This window comes from Eptesicus fuscus, chromosome 23 (genome assembly GCF_027574615.1).
Source record: "Eptesicus fuscus isolate TK198812 chromosome 23, DD_ASM_mEF_20220401, whole genome shotgun sequence".
Taxonomy (NCBI): Eukaryota; Metazoa; Chordata; class Mammalia; order Chiroptera; family Vespertilionidae; genus Eptesicus; species Eptesicus fuscus.
This window is the reverse complement of record NC_072495.1, coordinates 8,517,289-8,545,146: the sequence shown is the minus strand read 5'-3', so window position 1 is coordinate 8,545,146 and position 27,858 is coordinate 8,517,289. Positions and strand designations below refer to the sequence as shown.

The 27,858-nt window shown below is 57.9% G+C and overlaps 3 protein-coding genes across 3 annotated transcripts; 2 read left to right on the top strand and 1 right to left on the bottom strand.

The window, feature by feature from the left end:
* The first annotated feature begins 234 nt into the window (after positions 1–234).
* On the top strand, positions 235–6,932 carry CFAP73 (cilia and flagella associated protein 73). Its single transcript, XM_054712495.1, has 7 exons — positions 235–290; positions 2,133–2,238; positions 3,029–3,133; positions 3,895–4,095; positions 4,566–4,787; positions 5,098–5,256; positions 6,855–6,932. Exons 1-7 carry the CDS (start codon positions 235–237, stop codon positions 6,930–6,932), a joined length of 927 nt encoding a protein of 308 aa, XP_054568470.1.
* An 887-nt stretch (positions 6,933–7,819) lies between these two features.
* DDX54 (DEAD-box helicase 54) lies at positions 7,820–20,736 on the bottom strand. Its single transcript, XM_054712494.1, has 20 exons — positions 20,548–20,736; positions 17,903–18,032; positions 17,515–17,585; positions 16,851–17,039; positions 16,662–16,711; positions 15,505–15,546; positions 15,293–15,388; positions 14,637–14,758; positions 14,493–14,554; positions 14,288–14,419; positions 13,249–13,459; positions 12,747–12,881; positions 12,018–12,248; positions 11,867–11,940; positions 11,037–11,246; positions 10,431–10,573; positions 10,118–10,231; positions 9,509–9,613; positions 9,261–9,373; positions 7,820–8,410 (listed from the first exon to the last, which is right to left on the bottom strand). Exons 1-20 carry the CDS (start codon positions 20,719–20,721, stop codon positions 8,178–8,180), a joined length of 2,637 nt encoding a protein of 878 aa, XP_054568469.1. The 5' UTR covers positions 20,722–20,736; the 3' UTR covers positions 7,820–8,177.
* Positions 20,737–20,822: 86 nt separating this feature from the next.
* Positions 20,823–26,250, top strand: RITA1 (RBPJ interacting and tubulin associated 1). The gene is made up of 4 exons (XM_008142925.3): positions 20,823–21,242; positions 21,572–21,704; positions 22,097–22,464; positions 25,388–26,250. Exons 3-4 carry the CDS (start codon positions 22,130–22,132, stop codon positions 25,890–25,892), a joined length of 840 nt encoding a protein of 279 aa, XP_008141147.3. The 5' UTR covers positions 20,823–21,242; positions 21,572–21,704; positions 22,097–22,129; the 3' UTR covers positions 25,893–26,250.
* Positions 26,251–27,858: the final 1,608 nt, after the last annotated feature.

Below are 27,858 nucleotides of genomic sequence, written 5' to 3'. Positions count from 1 at the left end.
ACCCCAATTTAGACGGGGAGTTAAAGCCCCCGGAAGGGACAGAGTCTGCTGCCCTCCCGGCAGCCCCTCCCTCTCCCTCCCGGGGTGGATTTCCCGGCCTCGGCCAGGCAATGGAATGTTGCGTTGATGGTTGCCTGGGCAACCAGGGCCTGCTTGGTGGCTGCCTTCTGGGAGTACGGAATACGGCGTCGCACCACCCTCCGTCAAAAAGAAAGCCCAGCAATCGCCAGGAGAATGGCCGTGTCCTGGGAGAAGTATTTCCGACTGGCCTTGCAAGACAAGCTGCCTATGTGAGTGGCTCGGGGTGGCAGGGAGGGCCGGAAGGAGGGCAGGAGCGAGTGGGTGGCTCATTCTCTCCCAAGCCCTGGATCCTGGCGTCCACAGCCTGTTCACGGTGGGAGATCATTGCTCCCATTTCACAGATGAAAACCACTGAGGCTCAGAAAGAACTAGGGACTTCCCTGAGGTCTCGGGGCTGGTTAGAGCAGAGCTGGGTCAGTAGCCCAGGTCTCTAACCTGCCCTTGACTCCCACCCCAGCTGGTATCCAGCTGAGATGAAATGGTTTGAACCCAGGTGGGAAGGAATTATTCTGTGAACTTTGGCCCCCTGTGCCTGCAAACGGCATTTTTAACGGGAGAGTGGAGGAAGCCTGTCCCAGGCCTGCGTTGTGTTCAGTGAGTGACTGAGGGTCCCAACCGCAGTCTTAGAATCTGAAAATGGCAGCGTTTCCCCGGAACCGGAGCTGGGAAAAGCTTGCCGAATGGAGTTCGTGTATCCCTCCTGCTCCTACACAGCCAACCCTATGTAGGTCCCCGGAGGTCTAACAGGCGTCTTCAATTTCAACTTGGCCACAGCAAGGAGCTGATCTCCCCTGCCCCCCTCTCCCCCACTCAGCCTTCTTCCATCAGCAGCACCCGCCCAGCTCTTAGTCCGAGGTTCACCTTGAACTCCTTTCTTTCTATTTTTTTAAATATATTTTTATTGATTTCGATAAAAGGACTACAGTGGGGGCTCACCTCTTTCTGGGCCCACAGGGAGGGTAAGGGTAAGGGAGAGAGAGATAAAAACATCAATGATGAGAGAGACTCATTGACCAGCTGCCTCCTGCATGCCCCCTACTGGGGATCGAGCCTGCAACTCGGGCATGTGCCCTTGACCGGAATTGAACCCTGGACCCTTCAGTCCACAGGCCAATGCTCTATCCACTGAGCCAAACCGGCTAGGGCATGGACTCCTTTCTCACCTCCCTCATCACTCCATCAGCTCAGCTCTCAAACTGCATCCAGAACGGACCCCTCCTCCCCTCTGCACTACATCCACCCGATCAGAACCTCATCATGTCACCCCATCACCTGGTCTCCGGTCTCCTGCAGCTCTCCTGCCCCTCCTATTGCCTTTGTCCCCCACAGCGGCCAGGGGGACCCCTCCTCCCCTCTGCACTACATCCACCCGATCAGAACCTCATCATGTCACCCCATCACCTGGTCTCCGGTCTCCTGCAGCTCTCCTGCCCCTCCTATTGCCTTTGTCCCCCACAGCGGCCAGGGGGACCCCTCCTCCGCTCAGAAGCCCCCCCCCCCTTGCTGCCCACCTCACTCACAGTCAAGGCCAAAGTCCTCCCTCGCCACCCTCTGGCCCCCACAACTTCTCTGACTGTAATTCCCACCTCTCGCCTCCCTCCCTCCCCTTCCACTCACCAAGGTCCTGGCCCTGGGGCCTTGGCACTGGCTGTCCCTCGGCCTAGAATCCGTCCCCTTCGACCTCTGCTCAGTTGTCACTCCTCAGAGAGACTTCTTGGCCTCCTCATTGAAGGATTTGGCACCTTGGCACCTACCATGTCATGGCATTACTTCTTCTTCTTTGTTAGCTTTATCTCCTGTGTGTGCGTCCCCCCCCCCACCCGGGGATGCCAGCTCCCCCAGGGCCGCTTTCTGTCTGTCTTGTCCCCAGCGGGGACCCCAGTGCCGTCATGGTGCCGGGCATTTGCTAGGTGCTCAGTACAATTCATTGAGTGAATAAAGAATTCCACAGCCAGTAGGTGGCTAATGGGGGCATTTCAGGCCTTAGGGGGGAGGTTGGGGGTACTGACTCTTGCCTCCTTCACCCCCACCTCATCTGTGAGCCCCTCCAGGAAGATCCCGGAGCAGAACCTCAGCCACTCCCTGCCGGTGCTGTGTCTCCTGCGGAAGAGGCAGGAGCTGGTGGATGTGGACCAGGGCCTGCGGGCCCAGAAGGAGGTGAGCCCCTGCTGTAGTCCTGAGACTTTTGGGGACCCCAGACCAAAAAAATGGTGGTGAGCAAGGGAATGGGAAATCCTGGAGCCAACTTATTAGCTCCAAGGCCTGAGACAAGTCATGTCACCACTCTGAGCCTTGGTTTCCTCACCTGTCAAATGGGGATCAAAGGAGATCAGTTGTTGGTACAAATTAATGTGCACTGAGCACCTATGTGCAGGGCACTCGCTGGGATCTAGGGGTCTCACCATGGTCGCTGTCCTCAGGGGGCTCACAGTCTAGAGAAGGACACAGACCATGTCCAGCTAGGAGGGGGACGCACTGAGAAGGACTGCAAGAGCCCAGAGAAAGCCCCTATTTCCACATAAGGGTGATCACGGAGGGCTTCCTGGAGGAAGTGGTGTCTTAGGGATTGCTGAAGGGCAAGTTGGCTTAGCCATCAAAGGGAGACAGTGTGAGAAGGAAGAAACAAAGAGGAAACAGCATATACAAGGACTGGAAGGCAAGGACAAAGCACAGGTGGCCAAGTGGCCGGAAGACAGAGTGTCAGAGGGGAGGGGTGAGATGAGGCCTGAGAAAGGGCAGGGACACGGACACGGACACGGACACACAGGGGCCGCAGGAGGGCACCTGGGCTTCCTTGCGGCTGGTGGAGCCATGGGTGGATTTGAGGAGGGGCGAATCGACATGATCAGGGACCACGGATGAGAGGAGTTAAGTGTGAACTTAAAGGCGCTGGGTGACTTGAACCCCCAAACACACACACACACACACACCCACGTTTACACCCCAGGTGTTCCAGACCAGGATGGCAGTCCTGATGCAGCGCCGGGAACAGTTGGAACAGAAGCAGCAGGAGCTGAAGGGGTCCTTCCTCCGCTTCGACAAGTTCTTGCAGGTGGGTGGGGCCTGCTGGGGGAGGCAGGTCACAGGGTCACAAAGTCACCATCCTTAGGGGCCAGACATGTCACAGAAATGTTTAAAGCGGGTGTACTCCTATAGATGGGGACTTCAATACCTGTTGGCTAAATCCAAATTCATGGATGATGAGAGTCGTCATTTTAATGATGTCAATTCTCCAAAAATCATTCTATAAATTTAATATATCCCCTAAGATCAATAGAATGTTTAATAAGCTTTTATGTGCTAATCACTTTTTTAAATGGGTGTACTACCCCCGCTGGCGTGGCTCAGTGATTGAGCATCGACCTCTGAACCAGGAGGTCATGGTTGGATTCCTGGTCAGGGCACATGCCCGGGGTTGCAGTCTCAATCCCCAGGAGGGGGCGTGCAGGAGGCAGCCGATCAATGATTCTCTCTCATCATTGATGTTTCTTTTTCTTTCTTTTTTTTTTTTCTTTCTCATCATTGATGTTTCTATCTCTGCCTCTGCCTTCCTCTCTGAAATCAATAAAAAAATATTTTTTAAAATTGGTGTACTAATACAAAGGGGAGTGGTAGGAAAACTGAAGCATTCACGTTTTTAAAAAGCCGTGGGGAGGAGTGAGGGACCAAAATCAGATTCTGGCTGCGTTTGGCTCGCGGGCCATCTGTTTGCACTCCAAGGCGGCACATGCTAATTAATGCGGGGGCGGGTGGAAGGGGCGCGCTCCGCTGGCGCCCAAGTCCTGAACATCCTGGCCTCCTGTTCATCCCCAGGACGCCGAGGCCCGACGTAGCCGCGGGATGCGGAGGGCGGCAGAGGAGCGACACCGCGCGGGCCGCCAGGAGGCCGAGGCGCTGCGGCTCCGGGCCCAGCTCGAGCGTCTGCAGCGGGAGCGCGCGCGGCTGCGGCGCCGGCTGGAGCGCCTGGGGCCCTGCGCGCGCCTGCTGGAGCAAGTGCTGGGGCAGCTGCCGGAGGTGAGTGCCCTGCGGGGAGTTTGGGGCTCAGAGCCACGGTACAGCGCGGAGTGGCCTCAGGGGCGGCTTTAAAAGGGTGCACTACTGGAGCGCTGACTGTATGCCAGGAATCGCCACTTACTGAACACTGACTGTATGCCGGGGCACGCTTTGTGCTTGAATTCTCCCCAAGGCCCAGTGAAGTGGGTCCTGTTATTGTCAACCCCATTTTACAGATGGGGAAACCGAGATTCAGAAAGGACACCCGGCAGGCGCGGGAGCGGGTGGACCCAGGCACTCGGAATGAATATTGGTCGCAGGCAGTGAGCTTAGCTAGGCTTCATGGCGGGGTGGAGCAATCTCCACTTAAGGGGCAGCGGCTGTGTGATGCCCCCATTTCACAGGTGGGCTGGGGAGGCGCTGGAGAGCCGAGTGGCGTGGGGAGGGCAGGGGCTGCAGGCCCGGTGAGTCCCCTCCGGGCCCCATTCCAGTTCCAGGAGGTGCCCGAGCTGGTGGCGCGCTTCGATGCCCTCGCGGACACGCTGGCCGCGCTGAGGCTCCGGGAGCGCCGGCGGCGGGCGGAGCTGGAGGAGGCGCGCGCGCGGCTGCAGCGGCTGCGGGACACCTGGCAGGACGAGCTGCTCCGGCGGGGCCAGCAGCGCGCGCAGTTGCTGGAGCGCCTGGAGGCGGCGCGGGAGCGCACGCTGCACTGGGTACGGCCCAGCGGGCGCAGGGACCCCCGCCTCGCACCGGGACCCCCGCCTCCCACCGCGGGGTAGAGCGCCGGGGTGGATAAGAACAGATGGGGCGATGCTTACTGCCGCGGGGCGGCGGAACGAATGCGCAGCTTTGGCATCAGAAAGCACTTTAGGGCGCGGGACGCCTCTGGGTACCTGACACCGCGCCTGCCCTCCTCTCCCCGAGAGCGCTCCCGGGTACGTGGCTGGCGGGAAGAAACTGGGCACGAGGCCCAGCCCTCCTCCAGCCACCACACCTTAACCGGGAAGGGGGGGCGTCCTCCAGGAATCCAAGTGGGTTCAGATCCTGAACACGGCGGCTGAGAAGACGCTGCTCCTGGGCCGCGTGAGGATGGCGGCGCTCAACCTGTTCCAGTTAGTGTGCCAGCACCAGAGGCAGCCGCCTGCCCTGGACATGGAGGACACCGAGGGGCAGCTGGAGCAGGTGAGGCCCCTGTTGTCCCCTTCGGCACATCACCCCGCCTGAAGCCCCGCCGCTCTGGGTTAAGCTTGGCCCTCTGTGACCAGAGGCACCACAGATAGGGGCTCAGTGCCACCTGGGCCCCCAGGTGGGTGCTGGTTCTGACAGTCACCTGTTAGGTGGCCAGGAGGAAGTCAGGCCCCTGTCCTGCTTATGCGGGAGGGCCAGGGTGGATGCTGACGGACTCCATACATTTATTTATGCCAAGAGTCAGACAAGTGACATCAATACAAGCCAGGAGATTCAGACTTACTTTTAAAAAATATTTTTTTATTGCTTTTCAGAGAGGAAGGGAAAGGGGAGAGAGAGAAACTTCAATGATGAGAGAGAATCATTAACCGGCCGTGGGGATCGGCAACCTGGGGATGTGCTCTGACTGGGAATCAAACTGTGACCTCCTGATTCTGCTCAACCACTGAGCCACACCAGCCAGGCGAGATTCACTTGGCATTCATCGGACAGGCCTTGCTTCCCTGGCGAGGGCGAGGGCGAGGGCGGGGTGGAGCAGTGGTCTCTGCACCAGGGCCTCACAGGGGTCACTGTGGACCAGCACACCATTTTTCTATCAGGTTTGCAAGGTTTACAGCCAGAGGGGGCTTCTGACTTTGGAGACACTTGTTGTTTCGGGGGTGGGGGGGGGTCCCAAAGCATGACCCCCTTGAGTGGGGGAAACAAAGAGAGGTACTCTCCTTCCCCCCGCACCCCACCCCTGCCCTGCCCCCAATGGCCAGGATTCCAACCAAATGGCAAGAACTGGGGCCCGGAGCCCACCTCTGTGCCACGTCCTGCATTGGGGTCCTGCGCTGGGTGGATTTGTGTGGGCCACTGCTCTCCCAGGTGTGGCTCGGGTACCGAGGTCCACACTCAGGTGACGCTAGGAGGGACAGAGGCTCAACATGCAGTGACAGCAAAAGCCGGTCCCTTTTCAACCAGCGCTCTGATCCCAACACGGGGCGACGAGGCCTGCCACCCCCTGGTCGGGGGCCTAGGACTCACCCGTCGGCCACAGCAACTGGCCAAACCCGGTAACAGTTTCGTTTTCAATGTAGCTATTTTTCGTTACTCCTACTTAAGAGAAGGGTGACTTAAACTTTCCCCATCTTTGCTGGAATATGGTTTCCTTCTCAGACGTTGATTTCAGGGAACATGTGAAGGGAGCGCCCCAGGGAAGGTCCGCATGGTGTCTGGTTCTTGGCGGTGGAGCCAGGGGGTGCTCATTAAGTCCGTGTCAGTAAGTGAATTAACTCCAAGCAGAGGAGGGCCGCCCATGGAGAAAGGAAGCCAGACGCCAACAAATATGACTGATCCAATTAAAGGGGGAAAAGAAATTGATGGAAGTGAAAATATGGATTTAATTATAATGCAGGTGGTAGCCAACTGTGAAGGCATCTGCTAAGGAATCGTTTGGGAGGATGACTGGGCCTTTAAAAACCCGGACCCACCACCATTGCTGCCTTTTAGAGGGTCTCAGCCCTGACCCCGACCCAACCCGGGTCTGCAGCATTGAGGGTGGGCACGGGACACGGGCTGGGATGTGACTGTGGCTTGCTGGGCACCCGCAGGTGAAGCTGTTCCTCCTGGACCGCTCTGCCGTGCTGGCCAGCCTCCCCCAGAGTGAGCCCGAGACCCCGGCCCCCTAGCCCGACCCTGGTGAGTAGTGGGCACCCCCCAGGGGCTTCTCCTCCCGGGGAGAAGGTGCACATTTCCTGCGGGTGGGGCGGAATGGCTCTGACCTGGAGATGGGAGGGCCGTGCCCACTCAGATGGCAGCGGGACAACACGAGGGGCACACAGCAAGCACTCAGGACACGTGGCCGACGGGGGGCCCCCACCCACACCCACCACCTGGCCTGGGCCGGTTCCTCCTCCAGGGCAGTTGGGGGCATTAAACAAGCAGGTTTTGTCAGGTGCTTGTCACGGGGCCAGGTGCAAATGCTGGTCAATTCCAGGTGAATGTTGGGTTAAGTCAAGTAAAATCTATAGGACCAGCAAGAGGGTCTCAGGAGCCGAAACCCACTCCCAGGGCACCTGCTCACAAGGCCCCTCCGCGGCTTGATATGCAGCTGCTGGAGGCTGCCCGTGACCTTCCCAGGACCCAGTAGGGGCCGAGGAGCACAGGCGAGGAGCACAGGCCTGGCCAGGCACTGCCCGCTTAGTGTGTGTGGGGCAGGGTGAACCCCTGCACGGCCAGAGGAGCAGCTGTGCCCCTGCCCCAGACCCTGCATCCTGCTGTGTCATCCCCCCGCTCCCCTCTCAGCTGCGAGGCTGCCCAGCAGAAGGAAGGGGACCGACTGGCAACTAACTCATCCTCTGAGCCTCTAACCTTAGGCAACTAACTCATCCTCTGAGCCTCATTTTCCCCATCTGCAAACTGGGGACACCAACTGAACCCAACCTCAGGGGATCCCGGGGGATCCCACGGGACTTGCCCACACGCCCTCAACTCACCCGGCGCGCTAGCTGGGATTTCAGTGCCTGGGTCTGTCCCTTCCAACTCCTCGAGTGGACTGCACTCCTGGTCCGCCAGAGGTGCTCAAGAGAGGTTTATTACCTTAAAAATACATCTCTGGGCCTTCGGCACTCACGGCTCAGACCTGTGTGACCACCACCTCTGAACCCAGAGCACACGGAAGCAGCAGGAGCCGAGTTGCCAATTCAGGGCGCAAACTCCTATGCACCCTTCAAAACCTTGCTCCAATGTCCCTGTCTCAAGCAGAGGCAGCTGCTGCCCCTCCGTGGCCATACAGCACTCCTTCTCATGGGCGATGGCTCTGCAGGGAGCTCCCCAAACGCCCTGCACAGGGCCAGGCACGTAGCGGTACACAAGGAGCACTGGCTGATGTTCACACTTGGAGCACGTGAGGAGCCGGGGCTGGGTCATCTTCTTCACATCCTCTTCCTCATCTTGCCCTTCTTGGAGGGCGCGCCCCGGCCAAAGGCGCCCTGCTGCAGCTCCCGGGCATGGCGCCGGTTGCGGGCGGAGAGCTGCTTGAGGCCCCCACGCTGCAGGAAGCGCATCTTCTGGGCCTGGCGCCTCTGCTTCAGGATCTGCTGCTTGGTCTTGAGCTCTGAGCGCACGCGGCCGGCGGGGGGGCCTGAGGTGCGCGGCTGGGAGGCACCTGCCAAGACAAGGATCCAGGGAGCTCAGCCTCTGGGTTGCTCCCCTGCCCCCACTCCCATTCTGTGTTCACTGCTGTGGCCCCAGCCTCTGGCACATAGTAGGTGCTTCACAAGGCTTAAGTAGTCTACAGTATAGGTCTGGAACCTCAAGCCAGGACTTCCGGGGTTCAAATCCCAGCTGTGGCCTCTGAGACCTGGGCAAGTCACTTAATTTCTCTGCGCCTGTTTCCCCCTCTGTAAATTATGAATAACAGCACCTCCCTCCCTCATGGGTCCTAACGAGTCAACGATTTAATATGTGCACAATGCTCAGAACAAGGCCTAGCCCATAGTGAGGGCCTCCTGCCGTAATTATTATGGTTACTAATACTCATCAAAGCTTGACTGAGCGCCTCTTCTGTGCCAGGCACTGGGGACCGGCAGTGACTGAGAGCCCAGGACCCAGTGCCAGGCAGCTGGGTAGCCCAGGGCCAGTCACTGCCCGTGACCACTTCAGCGTCCCTGCCTGTAAGGTGGGCATTCTCAGTCTTTGCACCCCGGGCCCTGCGTGGCGAGTGTCCAGCAGAGCCTGTCTCCACACGGCAAGCGGAGGCCTCTCTGACCGCAAGCTTGGGGGACGGGACAGGCTCGCCCCTCCTTCAGAGCACATCAAAGCCCTGAGGGGCAGCCCGAGGTCCTGGCACGCAGGCAGCTGGCCCATGGTGCCATCATGGAGCGGGCTCTGGCAGACAGCGCGGTAGAAACCCCTCAGCCTGTCACCAGCTGAGGGACTCGGGAGGGATCGGAGCACCCAGGTCCCAGGTGACCAAACCGACCACTTGCCAATGTGCGTGCTGAGGTGCGTCCTACCTTGGCCTCGGCCCCGCTTCCAACCTCTTCGCTCTGCGCCTCGCCGGTCCGATGCCCCTTCCTCCTCGGAGTCGCGGTCGTCGATTTTCTGTTTCTGCTTCCACTTCTGGTAGCTGGGGAGCGTGTTAAGGAAGCGGCGGGTGGATCCTGAACCCCGAAACCCCTGAGCTGGGAGAAGGCCCCGCCCCCTCCAGCATAAACAGGCCCCGCCTGTAGGAGGTGCCACTCAGCCCAGCCCCGCAGGATACAGGTCGCGCTTGTAGGAGCTGCTGATGTAGCGCCCACTTTCTGTCTTGATCTTCTTCTTGTCCTCCTGTCCCGACTGTCCCACAAACCGCTTCTTCTTCCGGTCCCTGCAGGAGGGAAGGTCGGGTGGGCTGCTGTGGACGGAGGGCCTGGGCGGCCTGCTCCTCCCCTGACCCTCATGGGATGTTGGAAAATTGCAGAAAAGCAGCGTGGCCATGACTGGCATGCAGCAGGTGCTCAATAAAGGCCTGTCCCCAGCTCCTCCTCACCTTTCCCTGGTAGCCCAGGTCTCAAAGGCAGTGTGTGGGGGAGTCACTGGAAACTGGGGGGCCCCGGTCAGGGACAGGGTCCCCAACCCCTACGCTGCCATTTCTAGGCTCTGAACGGGGCTGGGGTAGGGTTCATCACCCTTATTGTGATGACATGGGGACCAGATGAGGGGGTCACAGATCGTAATTCGTGTTGTGCCGGATCAATGAGGGGGTGGGGGTGGCCTATTTCCTGCTCTAGGGACCAAAGGGGAGTCAGGACAGGCCGGGGTCACATGCCAGTGGGTGGGGACACGTGGCAGACGGGCGGGCATGGAAGGGCTGCACTGGCAGCTCACTCACCACTTGAGCTGCTGCCGGCCCCTGGTCAGGTTCTGGGCCTCGTCCCCCATCAGGTCCAGGACAGCGCCAGCCACCTGCTGCTCAAAGGCGCCCCCGTCCCCACCAACGCTCAGGCTGCAGAGGGGCGGTGGGGAGACACACAGGGTTGATGGGGACCCATTAGGCCCCACCTGCCACACACACATATATACACGTACACACATATATACACGTACACACATATACACCACGCATGCACATATATATTCCACACACACGCGTATATACATTGCACACACATACACACACACACACACCCCAGCTGGCTGCTCACCCCCGCTCGCTGTCGAAGTCCTTGGGCCGATAGGGGACATAGAAATCCTGGTCCCGCTGCCGGGCCTCCTCCTTCCGCCTCTTGGCTCCCCGCTCAGGTGCTGGCTGCTGCCGCTTCCGGCCCACGACCTCTGTGAAGACGTCCTGGCAGACCGAGGCCAGTCACACCTGCAGCCCCTGGGAGCCCCCCTGCCCCCCAGCACCAGTCTGGCTTGGGGTTGCCATGTCCTCCTCTGCACGTGCAGCTCACCCCACCTCAAGCATCAGCAGCGTCAGGACAGATGGGGGTTGGGGGGCTGAGGTGCCAACCAAGGAGGGACCCATGTTCCATCCCAGCTTAGTCCCCGAGGCTGTGTGACCAGGCAAGGCCCTGCCCCTCTCTGGGCCTGGCCCTCTCTATGTGTTAGGGACTAGTCCAGGGGTTTTCAGCTGTTGTTTTGGCTACTGAACCCCCATCCAAATCAAATGTAAGAGGGGTGCATGAGCAGGCCCGGGACCCCACCCACCAGGTGAACAGGACACCTCTGCGGTCCCCCAGCCCTGCCTCTGGCACGAAGGCCCAGCTTCTGAGCCAGCCCAGACCCCAGGGCCCGGGTGGGGTGTATACCTCCACGCTCTCTGCCGCTGCCTCTTCCTCCTCCTTCCCAGGCTGCTCCGCCTGCCGCACTGGGCAGCTCCGGGCTGTGGCGGCCAGGCCCTCCTGCCGCTCCTGCCGCCCCTGCTGGAAGCTGGCGATGGCCTTGCAGTCCTTCTGCCGCTTGGCCCGCATCACCTGGCTGCTCAGGTCCCGGCTGGAGGCGTTGATCTCAAAGATGGTCTGTGGGGGTGACCCCTAGTCCTTCACCCACTGGCCTCTCCTCCCCCCAACTCCTCCCTCACCGCCTGGTGGGCTCCCTATGCCATTCCCCCCCAAGTCCTTCCAACCCTTCCGGGTGGGCGCTCTCATTATCTGCATTTCACAATCAGACAGGGAGCCCAGAGAGGGCAAGTAACCTGCCCAAGGTCACACAGCTGGGACGAGCCCGAGCTGGGATTTCAGCCCAGGCCCAGCTGGCTCTGAAACCAGTGCTCTCAACCATGACCCTCCAGATCCTTTTCCCTGAGGCTGGCTGCCTGGCAGGCTTGTAACCCTATGTACAAAATGGGGTGCTCAGAGGGAGTCAAGAGGAGATGAAAGGTGATGGAAAGCCAGCTCCTCAGGCCTCTACCAGGCCTAGGGCAAGTCACCCCTTCTGTGAGCCTCAGTCTACCCATCAGTAAGTGGAAGGAAATGGTTGCCACACAGGAACCTGCTGTGGAACCAGCAGGGATGGTTCCAGAACAAGGGGCGTCTCTAGAGATGCTGACGGAGCTAGAGATACAGTTTCAGAAGCTTTTAGCTCAAAGGAATCCCTGCTGGGGTCAGGCGCTCCATCGGTCCCCCTGGCCCTCACTCACCGCCCGCGAGCGGTACTGCTTGATGCTGTCCACCAGCCTCAGCCGCTGCAGCTCCTCCTCCTGGAAGCGCGAGCCTGGCAGGAAGGGAGGCGTGAGCCAGGGCCAGCTCTGCAGGGCCTGCCCCCCACCCCTGCCCTGCATGGGGACTCACTGAAGAGGGGGTGCAGGCCCAGCCCCGCGAGGTCCAGCTCCTTGGCCCGCTTGATGGACTCTGGCGAGGGCGCTGGCCGCGAGCGCACGTACTGCTGCTGGGCGTTGTCGGCCACACGGCCCAGGCCCCGCAGCTCCAGCGACGCCTCCAGGGTGTTCCGCAGGCCGCAGTCTTCGTCGTCCACCACGCTCTGTGGCACCCGGCCCAGCACGCCGTCCACACCGACCGCACCTGCCACCCCACACGGAGCCCGGTCATAGGCCTGCCGCCGGGCCCACCTGCCCATGCCCGGCCTCCCACACTGGCCCCGAGTCACAGGATTATCCCCGGGGTTGCCGATGTACTACATGGTTAGGCCCACGATGGTTGCATCTGGACTAAACGCGTACAGAATTCTGTCGTTATTCCTTAAACCATACAGTATAACACCTATTCACATAGCGTTCACATTATACTACTATAGTTAATCTAGGAATGATTTAATGTTAGGGAGGATGCGTGTAGGTTATATGCAAATATGTCATTTAACATAAGGAACTTAAGCATCGTGGAGTATTGTATCTGAGGGGTCCCGGAACCATTCCACCGTGGATACCGAGGGATGACCGTACGGGGATCTTCTCCTGGGGTCAGATCCAGCCCCACCCCCTACCAGAGGGGACAGCTTTGTCCCTCGCCCACATGAAAAGCTCCACGGAGGACCTCAGCCCCGCCCCGGCCTCCACTCACCCGAGGGCTCCTCGTGGGGGCGGGCGAGGGTGAGGGCACGGCCCAGGAACAGGTGCAGGTCCAGCAGGTAGGGGACCTCATCTGGGGCCACCAAGGAGTAGGCCGTGCCACTTCGACCAGCCCGGGCCACACGACCTGCGGGAGGAGGTGGTCAAGCTTCAGCAAAGGAAAAGTCCCCACAGCCCAGCACAACGCCCACCTGCCCACCCTGAGGGTGCACAGGGCCCCGGGAGAGGAGCTAAAAGGGCAGCGTTACCGAGAGGACTTCGGGGAGGAGGGGGCTGAGGGGCCACGTCATCAAGGAGCATGACAGAGTCCAGAGAGGGGAGAACTGCCTCCTTGGGGCCGTGAGTCGCCCATCAGAATCGTGCCCGCCCACCCCCACCAGGTCCTAACTTATAGGTCAAGCCCTGGGCCGGATTTCCCACCTGCAGGGCAGGGCGGGAGTCGAGCCCTGCGCCCTCAGCGCGCACTGGGGCTCAGTGCCCAGCCGGCTCCTTACCCACGCGGTGCAGGAAGAGCTTGCCCTTGGCTGGGAAGCTGAAGTTGATGACGTTGTCCAGCAGCGGGATGTCCAGGCCCCGGGCTGCTAGGTCCGTCACGATGAGGGTGGAGCACTTGCCGTGGGTGAACTTGGCCAGGTTGATCTTGCGGGCCGTCTGGTCCAGGGCGCTGTAGATGTGGGCGCAGCTCACCCGCTGGGTGGTCAGCAGCTGCTCGGAGCCAGGACGGGAGGGGAGGAGGGAGGGGGTGAGGAGACTGGTAGGAGAGGAGTCCGGGCCACGGCGGGATACCATGACCTGGTGTAAGCCTCATCCTGACTCTCCCACTAACAAGCTGCATGATCTTGGGCAAGGTCTGTGCCTTCATTTTCCTCGTCTATAGAATGGGGAGCATCATTCCTTCTCTGTAGCTTTGTTATAGGATTAAATGAGTTAATATAGTGCTGAGAACTCGGCCCAGAACACAGGAAGCACCGTGAGAGTGTTAACGGCTCTTTGAGAAGCACTATTTCAGTCTCGTTCATCAGAGACGCCAGCAGCTGCACACGAGGAGGAAGCTCCGATAAATGTCTGACAAGTTAATGAAACCCAGTGAAGTGTGTCCTCAGAAAACAGACCCCAGGTGTGGCTCACCGAGGAAGGGCCCCAGCAGCCTCTGGGGCACAGGACCCCATGCTGTCATATGGAAAAACTCATCAAGTTGCTCACGTAAAATTAGGGCACTTTACATAGCTCACTGCATGCAGGCTACGCCTCATTTTTAAAAAACAAAACTTATGGGAAAATTCATACAAAAGTGATAGCACAGCTGGGGAAATACTTCAAAATAACCTGGGTGGAGGGGGTAGCAACAGATGAGTCAAGACTGGCCAGGAGTTGGTAACTGAGTACCTGGGAGTTCACTAAAGTATTAAGTCCTGGCCAGGCCCGTGTCCTGCTCTGGTGCTGCCCTCTGGTGTCTGTACATGGAACTGCATCCCCAAGCTAATGAAGGTGCAGGTCCCCAGGAGGTGTCTTCCTCACCAGCCAGGCCCTCACCTCACTGAGGTATTCCGCGTGGTGCTTCGTGGCCACAAACACCACCGTCTGGTCCTGGGGCCGCACCACATTGCGCAGCAGGTGGAGGAGCACGGCGGCCTTGGTGTCCTCCCGCACGAGGAAGAAGGAGGTCTGCAGGGAGAGGGGCCGTGAGGGGGTGGCTCTCAGGGCCCTGGACAGGCCAGGGGCACAGGCAGACCCTCACCTTGAGCTGCTCGTTGAGTTTGGCGTCCACATCTAGCCGAATGAGCACGGGCTCCGTGAGGCCTGCGGTGGGCACAGGGGGAGTGGGGGGTTGAGTCACTGAAGGACAAGGCCCCGGCCCAGGCCCCCACCCGAGCTCACTCACCGGCCCGGGCGAACTCCACCAGCATTTTGGGCAGCGTGGCCGAGAACAGGAGCGTCTGGTGGCCCCCCGGGAGGCGGCTGATGATTTCCTGCAGCTGCTCTGCAAACCCCATTTCAAAGAGCCTGGGAGGGCAGAGGGCAGAGGGCAGGAGAGGGGCTTCCTCCAGTGAGTTCCCAACTTCAGCCATCCTCGCCCCCACACTTCTCCCATGTGGTCGGTGTTTGCCTCACGTTTTCTCTGACAACTTCATGCTTAGCAATAATGACCTTGAAATCTTGGGTCTGATCTGTTCTGTTTCCTACAAACTTGCATTGAAATAAGTGACAGCAGCCCTCGCTCCGGGTCAGGCACCGTCTGAGTACTTTACAAATATCAGCTCCTGAGTCCTCGCGGCATTCTGGGAGGCCCGTGCTATTTTATCCCCACTCTGCAGGCGAGGCCCCACAGGCCCCCAAGACCCTCAGTGATTTGTCCAAGTTCACGGAGCTGGGATTTGATCCCGCCTGTGTTCTCAACTTTGTGCTACTTTTTCTAACTTGGATGCCGGTACACAGGTCTCTCCTGGCAGAGCCCTTCCTCCCAGGCAGCCGCCCTCCCTCTGGTTTCCCAGCCTCGAGCCACCCTGGCCACTGCGAGGGGTGTACCTGCAGCCTTACCTGTCGGCCTCGTCAAATACCACGTACTCCACACTCTGCAGCTTCAGGTTCATCTCCACAGCCACGTGCATCAGGCGGCCAGGGGTGGCAATGATTCTGGAAGGGGTGTGCCGGCCAGGTCACCCAGGGCCACCAGCAGAGCCCTCCCCTCACTCCCCAGACGCTGGCCTTCCGGGAAGGAACCCAGAGCAGTATCCCCGATGCAGACTCACATGTCAGGGTTTTCATGCAGGGCTGAAAACTGGTCTTCCATCCTAGGGAGAAGGGGAGGTGTCAGCTCGATAGAACAGGTCTCTGTCTAGCCCCTGTCCCTTCCCATGCCAAATACCCGGTGCGTCCCACTCCCTGACCCCAGACTTGCAACTGGGGAAAGGCTATTGCTGACATCCTAGGCAAAGGCACTGCCCTGACAAGAGATACAAGTTCAAACGTACAAAAGGACTGAGACAACAAAGAGATCCCCAAAGAGTGGGCTCAGCCTCCGAACCCACCTCACTCTCTATCTCCAGAGGCAACCAAGTTGCCTTTCACCCACAGCCACCCAGCAACTAACCCTGGAACTGCCAGCTGCACCTCGAATCCAGTTTCTGGGACCTCTCTGTCCTTAGTCTTAAACCTTTGGAGCACACACATCCCTAACTTTAGTCGTCCTCTGAAACACCCTTGGGACACCTGTAGGAGCCAGAATTCTGGGCCAGGCCTAGCCTGGGAGGCATTGCTCACAATCACTAACTAGAGATGATAAATTATAACGTAGGCAAAGAGCGCTGGACAGCAAAACACTCAGAACTGAGTGACTGTGACAGTGACACTGGGAATAGGGAAGGGGCTGCCCTGTGAGGGAGACATGTGGAACGGGGAGGGGGCGCAGCAGGGGACCCGTTCTCATCTTAGCGGTACTACCAAACCACTGCCTGGCTCTGGGCCATCACCTCCTCAGCGTGCTCCCCTGTAAGACAGGTGTGATGCCTGCCACTTCAGAAGGGATGGTACCAGCACATGAGGAAGAATACGTTTTGCAAATCTGAGCTATTACAAACACGCTTTGATTTTTGCAGATTCTGCTTTAAACAACCCACACTTCGAACATTAAAACACACAACTGAACTGCCGTGTGTGTGACCGATGCCACCGGCTGTCTTTCAGGAGCACAGGAACCTTTGCAGTGCTCGTGTGGGAAATTTCTTCTCGTGTTTTACTGCATGTTTCCCTTATTCTTCACAAATATCGGACTTATCTTTTAGAACGTGCCAAGAACCTGCTATTGTTAAGCCACACAGGCTCCCTCACTCTGATACCCGGGAGGCACGGGGCGCGCGCACAGGGATAGGGGTGTGGGTGACCGTGGCCGGGGCAAGAGGGTTCTTACTTGTCCCCACCCAGGATCAGGGCAGTCTTGAGGCCGGTGAACTTGCCCAGCTGTGGGGAGAGACAGAGAAAGATTGGGAGAGGGTAAGGGGGAGGTGACTCCGCCCACTCAGGCCTCCCCGCTGGTCCCAGCTCAGCCTGCCTCTCCCTGCCCTCCCCGCCGCCGCCCCCCTCCCCAACCCCGACACACCTCCTTGGTGAACTTCATGGTCTGCAGGGCCAGCTCCCGGGTGGGCGAGAGAATGAGGGCACGGGCGCCCGTCTGAGCGCTGCGGGTCTTGAGCCGCTCGAACATGGGGATAAGGAAGCAGGCTGTCTTGCCACTGCCCGTCCGGGCCATGGCCACCATGTCTTTGCCATCCAGGATCACCGGGATGGTCTGGAGACGAATGGGTAGGGGAGGGGCGGGGTCAGCTCCTGCACCAGAGCTTCGAGTTCCCAGTCGAACTCGGGACCTCAGTGAATGGGAAGGGGCCTGTCGCCCAGCTCGGATCCCCTTTTTGCCAAAGCTTGTTTGCACACCTCCAGGGACGAGCAGCTCACCACCCCCAACTCTTTCCATGGTTTGAACATCCTTCTGCAGACGAAGCCAGACTCTACCCTCCCTGACTACTGTGCCTCACTGCGCAGCCTCAGCAGTGAACAGCCTCAAATGGCAAAGAGGCACAGGGTCGCGTCTCCTCTCTGCTGGGCCCAACTTCCCCGACCTGGGAAACAGGCAGCTTGTGGGGCTTCAGAATAAGAGGGACAGTAGATGTGACAGCTGGGACAGGGGGAGTCTATCAAGAGGCTGAGAGGAGGCCAAGTCCCTCACCCCCTCCTTCCCGCCCCCACCGGCCCTGCCCGCCGCGTACCTTCCTCTGGATGGGTGTTGGCACCTTATAGCCTTTCTTCATGATGCCTTTGAACACCGGGTAGCTCAGGCCTGGGAAAGACACGGGATGACCGGGGTGGAGGGAGCCCCCCGCACCCGACTACTGCATCTTTCCCTCTGCTCTGAAATGCTACTGTCGTGCACTGAGTCCCCAAATGTCTGCCTCTTCCTGCACCGGCATCGCCCTCTCTCATTGTGTCAGGCCCGCTGCCCCCGTGGGAAGGCCCTGGCTGGCTCTGAGACAGTGTCTGCTGCCTCAGTTTGCCCAATACCTACCACAGTGCTGGGCCCAGAGCAGAGCTCAGAGGGTGTGGTGACCCCCTGCTGCTACCCCCCCCCCCACTTCCCCAGATGCCTGGAGCACCCACCCATGGACTGGAAGCCTCCCGACTTCTTCTTCTTCTTGTTCTGGGCTCGCACCATCTCCCGCGTGTCCGGCTCCACGTCCGAGGTGCATTCCGAGGTGGGGAAGGTGGGCAGGGGTCGGCCAGGTGCCAGCTGGAGGGAGGAGCGGAGAGGCAGCATCACTCCAGGTGCCATCAGACCACTGGGGCGGGGAGGGGGGCTGTCCCGTAGCTGGTCGGCACCCCATTCTAGTCAACGACTCCCCTGCCAGATCACGAGACGTCCCGGCCACAGGGCTCCCCTTTGACTGGGCCCGGACAGGGCGGAGGGGCAGAGAGCGGGCTCTGCAGACACACAGCCCGGTTTCAATCCCAACTCTGTCCCTTCCCAGCGGGGAGACCTCACACGGGGACTTAATCTTCCCGAGTCCGCGTTCCCACATCTGGGAAACGGGTGACGAGAACGCAAGCCTCACAGGGTGTTGTGAAGACTAAACAGGTAAGCGCGAAGCTCAGAACAGTGCCCAGCACAGAGATGGTGACATCCTCCTCCTCCTCCTCCTCTTCCTCCTCCTGACCTGGCATTCCAAACTCCGGAAATTAACTCTAGAGAGCCCATCACAACTAGACTTTTCCAAGCTGCCCTGCCCTCCTCTCTTTAATCCCCTTTCTGACCCATCACCCTTACCCAACTCTGGTCTCTCTTGGGCCTGCCTCCTCTCTGCCCATCCAAGACCCCTTTGTCCCAGCACAGCTAACCCAGATGCCTCCTCTGGGGAGCCCTCTCAGACTACAGGGCTGTCCCTTCCTCTCGGAAATAACATGGACCACTAATTCACTATAATGATTAGAGCTCACATGGCTCTTACTCGAAGCCAGGTGCTGCTGCATTCCCGTAAGTTAACCCACTCAATCCTATGACAGTGGTCGGCAAACCGCGGCTCGTGAGCCATATGCGGCTCTTTGGCCCCTTGAGTGTGGCTCTTCCACAAAATACCACGTGCGGGCGCGCACGTACAGTGCGATTGAAACTTCGTAGCCCATGCACAGAAGTCGGTTTTCGGCCTGGGCAAGTCTATTTTGAAGAAGTGGCGTTAGAACACTCAAGGGGCCAAAGAGCCGCATGTGGCTCGCGAGCCACGGTTTGCCGACCGCTGTCCTATGACAACCTCAGGAAGTGGGTACTATTAGTTTGTCATCTTACACAGAAGGAAACTGAGGCACAGAGGGGTGACATGACCCGCCCAAGATCACACAGACAGCAAGTGGGGGGATCGGAGTCTGGGTTCTTCCCACTGTGGCGCCCTCTATGGTCCCCGCACCATCCAGGCAGGGCTGCGGCCTGTCTATATAGTCTGTGAGCTAAGAATGGTCACATACATTTCAAAAAAAAATCAAACAAAAAAGACAGTGACCTCATAGGGCCCCACAAAGCCCAAAATATGTACCACGTGGTCCTTGGAGGAAAAGTTTGCCAATCCCTGTTCTAGGCACATAACGAAGTCCTGGAACACATCAGAGCCCAGCATTCTACGGCATGATGGAGCACATAAACGTGTCCTCCAATCCTCCCACGGTCGGTGAGGCACATGTGGAAACTTCTGTCTTCTACAGATGGGGCTCAGAGAGGTTAAGCAACTTCTTCACTATCCCACAGCCTGCACACGGTCGGGCCAGATTGTGAACACAGGACTGAGCCAGGGCAGAGCCCTAGTCTGCACCACATACATGGGCTCCTCTTGGGAACTTAGTACTCTGACCTCCTGCTCATTACCTTGAGCAGTTTCTCCACATGTATAGAGCACCTACTGTGTGCCAGGCATTCGCTAGGCTGGGGAAACAGTGGGATAAAACCTGGCCCCTGCCTTGGAGAAGTGTAGGCCTCTCTTCACATAAACACTCACTCATCTACTTACCCGAAGCTACTCCGTGCCAGGCACCGGCCGGGCGCAGTGCTGTGGGAAATAATGGGCTACTGCCCTCCCTTCCCATTTGCTGGCATTCAGCAGTGGAAATACCATAGGCTCTGAAACCATACAGTCCCGGGTTTGAATCCCGGCTCTCCCACTCACAAACTGCGAGGTTTTGGCCAAGTTCTTTTTACCAATCTGGGCCTCAGTTTCCTCCTCTGGAAAATGGGATGACAATACAGAGCTCACAGGGTGGTGTGATGATTAAATGGTGATTAGGCTGGTAAAGCTCTTAGCACGGAGCCTGGCACATAGTAGGCGGTCAACAAACCCAAGTTTAACTTATTACTATTAATTTCCCAGTGGTTTGGGGGGATCACTGTGCCAATCTACGGCCCGGGTCTCCCCTTAATTCAACCTCTCAAGAATCCCCTAAACTCTCCAAGTCAGAGCTTCAGCACCTGCACTTTTCATTGGACGAATGGGAACTAAGACCCGCCCGCTGAGTAGGAAGTAGCCAATGAGAAGCGGGCAAACAAAAAGCCGACCAGGAAGGCCCGCAGGCCCCAGCCTTCGGAACGCGGTGGCTCCGGCCGTCAGGACCCGGGTCAGACCGGCGGTCCTGCCCCCGATCTCCTGCCAGCAGACCTCTCCCCACCCTCGGTAGTGCCCACTCCTCAGCTGGGGAAACTGCGGCCGCGGGGCGCCCACGGAGCCGGGAGTCGGGCTCCAACGTGTATCCCAGCCCCGCGCTCCCACCTTTTGCGCCCGGGTGTCATCTTCCGCCTGGACCTCAAACTCGCCGTCCTCCGAGTCGCTGCCGCGGGCGTGGGAGGCCGCGTCCCGGCGCTTCCGAAGCCCCTTCTTTTTCCTCCGTTGGGCCATGGCAGGTCGGGACCGCGGTCGGGCCGCCGGGTGCGTCCCCGCAGCCATGCGGACCCGGCACCGGAGAACGGGAAGGGGCGGAGCCAGCGGGACGTACCACTGCATGGCGGGGGGCGGGGGGTGGGGCCCGGCGTCTACCCGCCCCGGGCTGCGCTCCCTCCCCGGCCGCAGCCCCAGAGGCTGGGCGCGCCCACTGGTGCTCCCCTGCCCCGCGCGAGAGGCCCCTCTCCAATGCTGGGGGGAACTCGGGGCGTCCGGGCCTGGGCGCTCCCCCTGGGCGCGAATGGTTCCGGCCGCGCCCGCCGGACGCTGGCTGGTGCTGGTGATGGGCGCGCGGAGCACACGTCGCTAGGGCCCGGCTGTCCCCGTGAGTCGGTCCGCGCGGTGCCCGGGGCGGGGACCTGGGGCGACCTGAGCGGCCGGGGTTCCAGGATTCCGGGCCCCGGATAAACTGGGATTACGGATGCGCCGCGCGCCGCGGGTGCCCGGGCACCCCACAGAAGAGTCCAGCCCGCGTGGAGAGGGGGCACCGAGGGTTGTAGCCGACGTCCAGGAGCCAAGACACTCGGGTAAGAAATAACTCAGGAATGCAGGGTCGTGTAACCCACGGACACAGACAACAGTGCGGTGAAGGCCTTGGGGCGGGGAGGGGGGGGACGGGGGCGGAGTGGAGGGGAACAATGCGGGGGGGGGGGGCGGGAAGTATTGTTGTAATACTTTCAACAATAAAGATAATTTAAAAAAAAAAAAATTGCAGGATCCTCGGACATCAACCCGGACATTGATTTGGAGATGGGGCATTTGGGCAGTTGGGGGGCGTGACTCCCCAATAGTAGAATGGTTAAGTGCACAAGCACTGGACTCCTGCCAGGTTCACATTTTGCTTCCTCTGTTTTAGCTTTATAGGTGTGACTGGCACATGTGACGTCACCGTTTGAAGCCTCAGTTTTGTCATCTGTAGACATAAAGCTGCTTCACAGGACTGATGTGAGGATTCAGTGAGACGGTGCTTCTAAAGCTGTTTGCAGGAGGTAGGCGTGAGAGTGAAACTGGCTATTTCCTGCCCCATAAATATATATACAGGATTCAGAGACCTGCCCTGCCTTCCCCTCCCACCATAATTTGTTTTGTGGTTGGTGCCAAAATGGACACTTTATCCCTCTAGCATTCTGTAAATATTTATCCAGTACACACTAGGAATGCATGTTCATTAAAAATTTGCCTGTAACACCCCTCTCCCCATCGTGACAACTAAAAAAAAAAAGTCCAACAAATTTCCGAAATGTCCCCCGAGGTTGGCAGTTCCCCTTTGAGGAGGACTGCTTGACCCTTTTGCCCTTGGGATGGGGACTTAAGAGACTGCCAGTCTTTCTCCGATGGCACTGCCGATGACAGAGGGATGGCACCCTGACCCCTCTCACAGGGAGCTCTGGAGGCATGGCCCGGTGGGCAGCGCATGCCTGCTGTCACCTGGGACCACGGGCAGCATGAAGACCCCTGTGGAGCGGCCATCAGAGGGATGCAGACCCTCCACCGTCAGCACCGCTGCCGCCGAGGCGGCTATCAGGTCAAGGCCAGGGCATCGTACGTGGATGAGACTTTGTTTGGCAGCCCTTCAGGCACCCGGCCCGCACCGCCAGACTTCGACCCGCCCTGGGTGGAGAAGGCCGACAGGACCAAAGGGGTGGGCAGAGAGGCTCCACGGGCTTCGAGGGCCAATGGGAGCTGTGAGACCACCTCCTCCAGGGGCAGTACTCCGACCCTCACACCAAGGAAGAAGAACAAATACAGGTAACAGCATGGGGAGATGCACTCCTGCACTCGGTATTGCCACCTAGGTTCCTCTTAGAGCCCTGCTGTTCACATGCTGTGTGACCTTGGGCAAGCCCCTTGCCCTCTCTGAGCTATAATTTTCTCCTGTAGAAAATGGGACTTAGTGGTTTTACTGAGAGGATTAAATGAGATGAGGTGTGTACTGTGCTGGGCACAGTAACCTGACACTTAAGGAAGCTCATGATAAATAGTAGTGAGGCTGGCATCTGAGGCCCAGAGAGGTCAGGATTGGCCCAAGATTACAGAGCAGTTTGCTTAAGATTATTGGTGTCGTTGATCCATGAAATGACATAGATTTGCTGGTTTCAGATTTCATTTTGAAAAGGGTTCTTGCTGCATTTTCATAAACAAGTTAGAAAACCAGGAGCTGTTGCTAATGGTTATAAAGTAATCAGATTAGAATTAGATTATTGGGATTATTTCAGACTAGAGGCCCGGTGCACGAAATTTGTGCACTGGGGGAGGGGGTCCCCCTCAGCCTGGCCTGTGCCCTCTCACAGTCCAGGAGCCCTCGGGGAGCAGGCCTAAGCAGTCAGTCAGACATCCCCCGAAGGCAGGCCTAAGCTGTTAGTCAGACATCCTTAGCGCTGCTGCGGAGGCGGAAGAGACTCCTGCCACTGCTGCTGCGCTTGCCAGCAATGAGCCCAGCTTCTGGCTGAGCGGAGCTCCCCCTGTGGGAGCACACTGACCACCAGGGGGCAGCTCCTGCATTGAGCGTCTGCCCCCTTGGTGGTCAGTGCGCATCATAGCGACCAGTTGTTCCGCCGTTTGGTCGATTTGCATACTAGCCTTTTATTATATAGGATTAATATCATCCGGAAGGAGAAATCTAGTAGTGGACCTCAGGGTTCCTTCTTGTGTATTCATCAGTGGTTTGGACAAAGACACAGAAGACTGGTGTTTTGATTATGGCTGCCATAGACTGGGGGCTTACCAACAGAAATTTATCTAAGTCCAAGGTCACGGTGCCAGTAGGGTTGATTTCTCCTTGGCTTGCAAATGGCCACCTTGTCACTGTGTCCTCATGTGACCTTTTCTCTGCATTTGTATACTCCTGGTGTCTCTTCTTAAAGGGACACCATTCCTATTGGGTTAGGGCCCCACCCTCATGACCTCATTTAACCTTAATTACCTCTTTAAAATTCAACATGAATTTTGGGAGGTTACAATTCACTCCATAACAACTAGTTAATCATATTTAGGATCCATGCTGAACCAGGAGGGACATACTTTAGTCAAGAAAAGGAAATGGTGTCTATTTAAGGAGATAAAAATTCAACGAGATAAAAGGAAGACTTGTTATTGTGTCACGTTGTGGACCACAACCTGACAAGGGTCAGGTTGACATTAGCAGCACTGACACCTACAACATGGCTGAAAATGCTGATGTAAATGTAGGCTGTATTAGCAGAAGTATGGTGTCCATGACAAGGGAGGTTACAGTCAACCCCATGCTCTCCTGGAGGATGGAGGTTTGTGCTGGATGCTGACAAGTAGAGGGTTTCACGTGAGAGAGTGTATCAGACAGACGTGTTTCCACCAGATATGGTTTGAGAAGTTAAACCAAGTAGCAAAAGGTTGACTTTTCAATTTGGAAATTTGAACATTTTTAGTACTGGTCTAAAACCATGGACCTCACAGTTGTGGGATTAATTTAAAAAATAATAATTGTAGAATGAACCTCATGAAAGATGAGAGGTCTAGAAAGCATATATATGTGTGATTTACTGGTCGAGAACTTGGTCCTTGAGCCAGGCTGGTTTTGAATCTTGTCTCTTCCCTCCTTCTTGCTATGGGGCTTTACCCTCTCTATACCTCAGTTTTCTTGTCTGTAAAATGGTATTATCAGCCTCTCCCTCCTGTGGATGTTGTGAGAAGTAATGAGATAATGTATGTGACATGCTGAGTACAGGGCCTGTAAAGCCCTAGCTGGTTTGGCTCAGTGGATAGACCCTGCAGACCGAAAGGTCCCGGGTTCAATTCAGGTCAAGGGCATGTACCTTGGTTGCAGGCTCCTCCCCGGCCTGGGCCCTCGAGGCATGTGCAGGAGGCAACCAATCGGTGTGTTTCTCTCACATCGATCTTTCTCTCTGTCTTTCCCTCTCTCTTCAATGGAAAAAATGTCCTCTGGTGAGGATTAACAAAAAAAAACTAACCACAACAAAAACCCATCAGTAAATACTCAAACATTCAAATCGGAAGGGCCAAGGGACTACAAAGGATTTAGCTGATGAGGCTACTGGGAAAAAGGAAAAGTCGAGGGTAAAAGAAAAAGTGAAGGTTATAAAGACTAACATTATATTAATTAGGGCTCTTAGTTGCAAGTGACAGAAAACTTATCACAACTGGCTCCAGCAGAAAAAGGGAATTTGGGCCTTATATAACCGGGGCTCAAACTATCGTTGGGATTCTGTCTTCATCTTAGTGCAGCTTTCCCTCACACATTACAGGTGAGATGCCACCAGCTGCTTTGCCCTTATATCCGCCAGCTTTTCAAGGTCAGGAGGCAGAAAAACATCTTTCCTAGTAGTTTCAGCAAAGTTCCTAAGGCAGACTCTGATTGGACAGAATGGATCAGATGGCCATTCCTAAGCCAATCAGTGTGGTCAGAGGAGTAAAATATGCAAATTGACCAGGCCTGGGGCACATGCTAAGGAATAGGGGGACTGGATGCTAGGTAGGGGCAAAATAGCAGAGATGGAGGTAGTGGTACATGAAGGGGCTGTGGCCTCACTGGGTGCCAGGCTGGGAGACAGGGACTTCTGGGATCTACTGGCAACCCTCTCTACTGCTACAGGTGCCTGGCGGGGGTGGAGTGGGGTGGGTGGGTGTTAAGGTTGTAGGGTTTGTTCGCTCACTTCATTTCTCTTCCCTTTGCCAGACTGATCAGCCACACTCCTTCTTACTGTGATGAGTCACTATTTGGCTCCCGACCTGTGGGCACCTGCTGGGAGGCCCCGTGGATGGTGAAGGGGGGTACTTCAAAACTCCACACGCTCTTCTGGACACCCCCAGCCACCCCGAGGGGCCACCCGCCCCACCCCAGGGAGACCCCAGAGCACACCATTCACCCATCCGCTCCCACGAAGACAGAGCTCAGGGAGAAGTCCGAAGCTGAGAAGGTGTCCAAGGGTCCATTAGACTCTCCACGCTCTCTGAGGCGGGAGCGTGCCCATTCCCTCACCCACCTGAGTGTCCCCGGCACTGGCCGCCCACCCACCGGTGGTCCCCACACGCGTGGGCCTCGGGATCCCAGGCCTTCCCCATCGGGGGTGACCTTCCGGAGCCCGCTGGTGACTCCCAGGGCTCGGTCAGTCAGCGCTTCAGTGCCAGCGACGTCCCAGCGAGGGGGTGCCACCCCGAGACCAAAGCCCCCTTGGAAGTGAGTTTCCCGGTCCTTTCATCAGGTTTGCCCTTGGGGTCACAGCAAGGGGAGGAGTTTCAGAGGATGACACAGGTGGGGGGCTTCTGGGGAGACCCCCAGGCGTTGGCGAGGCACTCAGGGCGGCAGGCACGGCGAGGGTGGTCAGGGACGCCCTCTGTCCTGACAACCTCTGGTTCCCTGCTGCCCCCACAACGTGGACTTGAGGGCCACCCCTTGAGACGCCTGTCCTAGTCCCGTCGCAGCCACATGCTGTGTCAGTGCCAACCCAGGGATGCCCCCCATCACTCCCACACATTGTCTTGCCGCCAAGTATGAATAAATGGTGTGGTCGCCAATCTGGAGGGTTCTTCCCCCGCCCCCCAAACCTCCCTTCAAGCAAAACTTCCTGCTTAGGATGAGTGTCCAGCCGAGTCTGGAGGCCTCAGAGTTTTCCCTGGCACGGTGTCTGGGTGATATGCGGGTGGACTTTTTATTTTAATGATCATGTATTTATTTTCACGTATTAAATATGTCAGTAGCTCACCAAAGCCGTGACTTTTACTAATTATTTTTTCCCTTAGGGGAAAAGCCGATGTTAGGCCCGAGTTGGGTTAAGTAACGATTAATGATACGGCAAGGAAGCAGCAGAAATCGTGACAGTGGCGAGTGGGGGCCTGAAGTTCCGGAACCCAGGCCTCAAGCAACACTGGGGCCTCCTCCCGTCAGTTTCAGCTACTGCCACTAACTAGGGGCTCAGCTGGTTCTTCCTGAGATCAGAATGTGGGCTAGAGTTTCATACATTTCCCACCTTTTCAAAAAAAACAAAACACAGTGACTAGGACTTGACCAAGCCGAGCGGTCCAAGGCGAGAACGTGACATGCATCTGGAGAGCTCTCAGGGTCGAGGCCTGAGGGATCAGACGTGCCTTCCCTGCTCCGAGGCTTGTCAGCTGCACCTCCTGGGTGGGCCCCTTACAGGCAGCAGACGGAGTCGCACTAGGATCCCAGCATCCTGGTGAGTTTGGGTGGGCCTGGGCTTTGGGCCTTGCCTTGACCCCATTTTCCCCTGATGCACCTCCAGGAAGCACAGGGATCCCAGAACCAGCCGGAAGCCCCATCATTGGTTCTGTGCTGCCTCTTGGGGAAGGGAAGGGCAGAAACATCTGGGTAGCAGTCCTAGAGGGACCCCCAGTGGCCAGGGCCAGGGATGCACGTGGAGACACCTGCTAGGGGCAGGCGGGGCACGAGGGAAGCAAGTCAGCAGCTCTCTTGGCATTTTAAACGTGGGATGTTTAAACTTCCTAGAACTTTCAAGAGGAATTAGTTCCCTCCCCCATGTAAATAGACATGAGCCAGAAATACCTCTCTTCCCTCCGACTAGACTAAAAGAGAGGCAACAGCCTGAGTGTGATGATAAGGGGCAACTGACCAGGCCACGGCGGGCGTCTGGGAAGACTGGGCGCGGTGGGGACTGGGGCAGCCTGCAGTCTCCGCCCTCTAGGGGGTGCTGCAGCTCAGCTCTGGAAGAGCCCACGGTATCTGGTGGGTGAGATTTTTCCAGAAAAGGCAGGAAGCTGGATTTCTGTGTGAGGGCCCCCGATTTTTTTCTAAATACCAGCAGTGAATTTTAAAAAGATACATTGTTCAACTGCCTGGGCACCAAATAAAGCCCACGGCGGCTGCTGGGCTATGATCTCGGGACTCCTGAGCTTTCACAGCGCTGATGCGGGAGAGGCTGTGGGCAGATGGGCAATCCCAGAGCGGGGCTGAGGGCAGGGCAGCCGGTGCTGTTGGGGCTCTGCCTGCCCCCCCCCCCTCCGTGGGCAGTCCTGGCGGGGGACGTGTCCATCGTGGCCTTGGCAGCTTCTGGTCTGGGCCCAAGGGGGCTGCAGCCCGGGCTCTGGCCTCCCACGGAGGCTAAAGGGAGGAATGGTTAGTGCTGACACCCTGCGCGCCCCCCTCATGGGGACGGCATTTACAGGCATGGA

Bases quoted from the DNA above. Each gene is read 5' to 3' on its own strand.
- CFAP73 (XM_054712495.1), top strand. From the start codon at position 235: ATGGCCGTGTCCTGGGAGAAGTATTTCCGACTGGCCTTGCAAGACAAG. The intron at 4,096-4,565 runs GTGAGTGCCCTG...GCCCCATTCCAG, and splicing joins TGCTGGGGCAGCTGCCGGAG to TTCCAGGAGGTGCCCGAGCT. The intron at 4,788-5,097 runs GTACGGCCCAGC...GGCGTCCTCCAG, and splicing joins GGGAGCGCACGCTGCACTGG to GAATCCAAGTGGGTTCAGAT.
- DDX54 (XM_054712494.1), bottom strand. From the start codon at position 20,721: ATGGCTGCGGGGACGCACCCGGCGGCCCGACCGCGGTCCCGACCTGCC. The intron at 14,555-14,636 runs GTGAGTGAGCTC...TGCCCACCGCAG, and splicing joins GGTGGAGTTCGCCCGGGCCG to GCCTCACGGAGCCCGTGCTC. The intron at 14,420-14,492 runs GTGAGGGTCTGC...CTCTCCCTGCAG, and splicing joins AACTCAACGAGCAGCTCAAG to ACCTCCTTCTTCCTCGTGCG.
- RITA1 (XM_008142925.3), top strand. From the start codon at position 22,130: ATGCCTGCTGTCACCTGGGACCACGGGCAGCATGAAGACCCCTGTGGA. The intron at 22,465-25,387 runs GTAACAGCATGG...TCCCTTTGCCAG, and splicing joins AGGAAGAAGAACAAATACAG to ACTGATCAGCCACACTCCTT.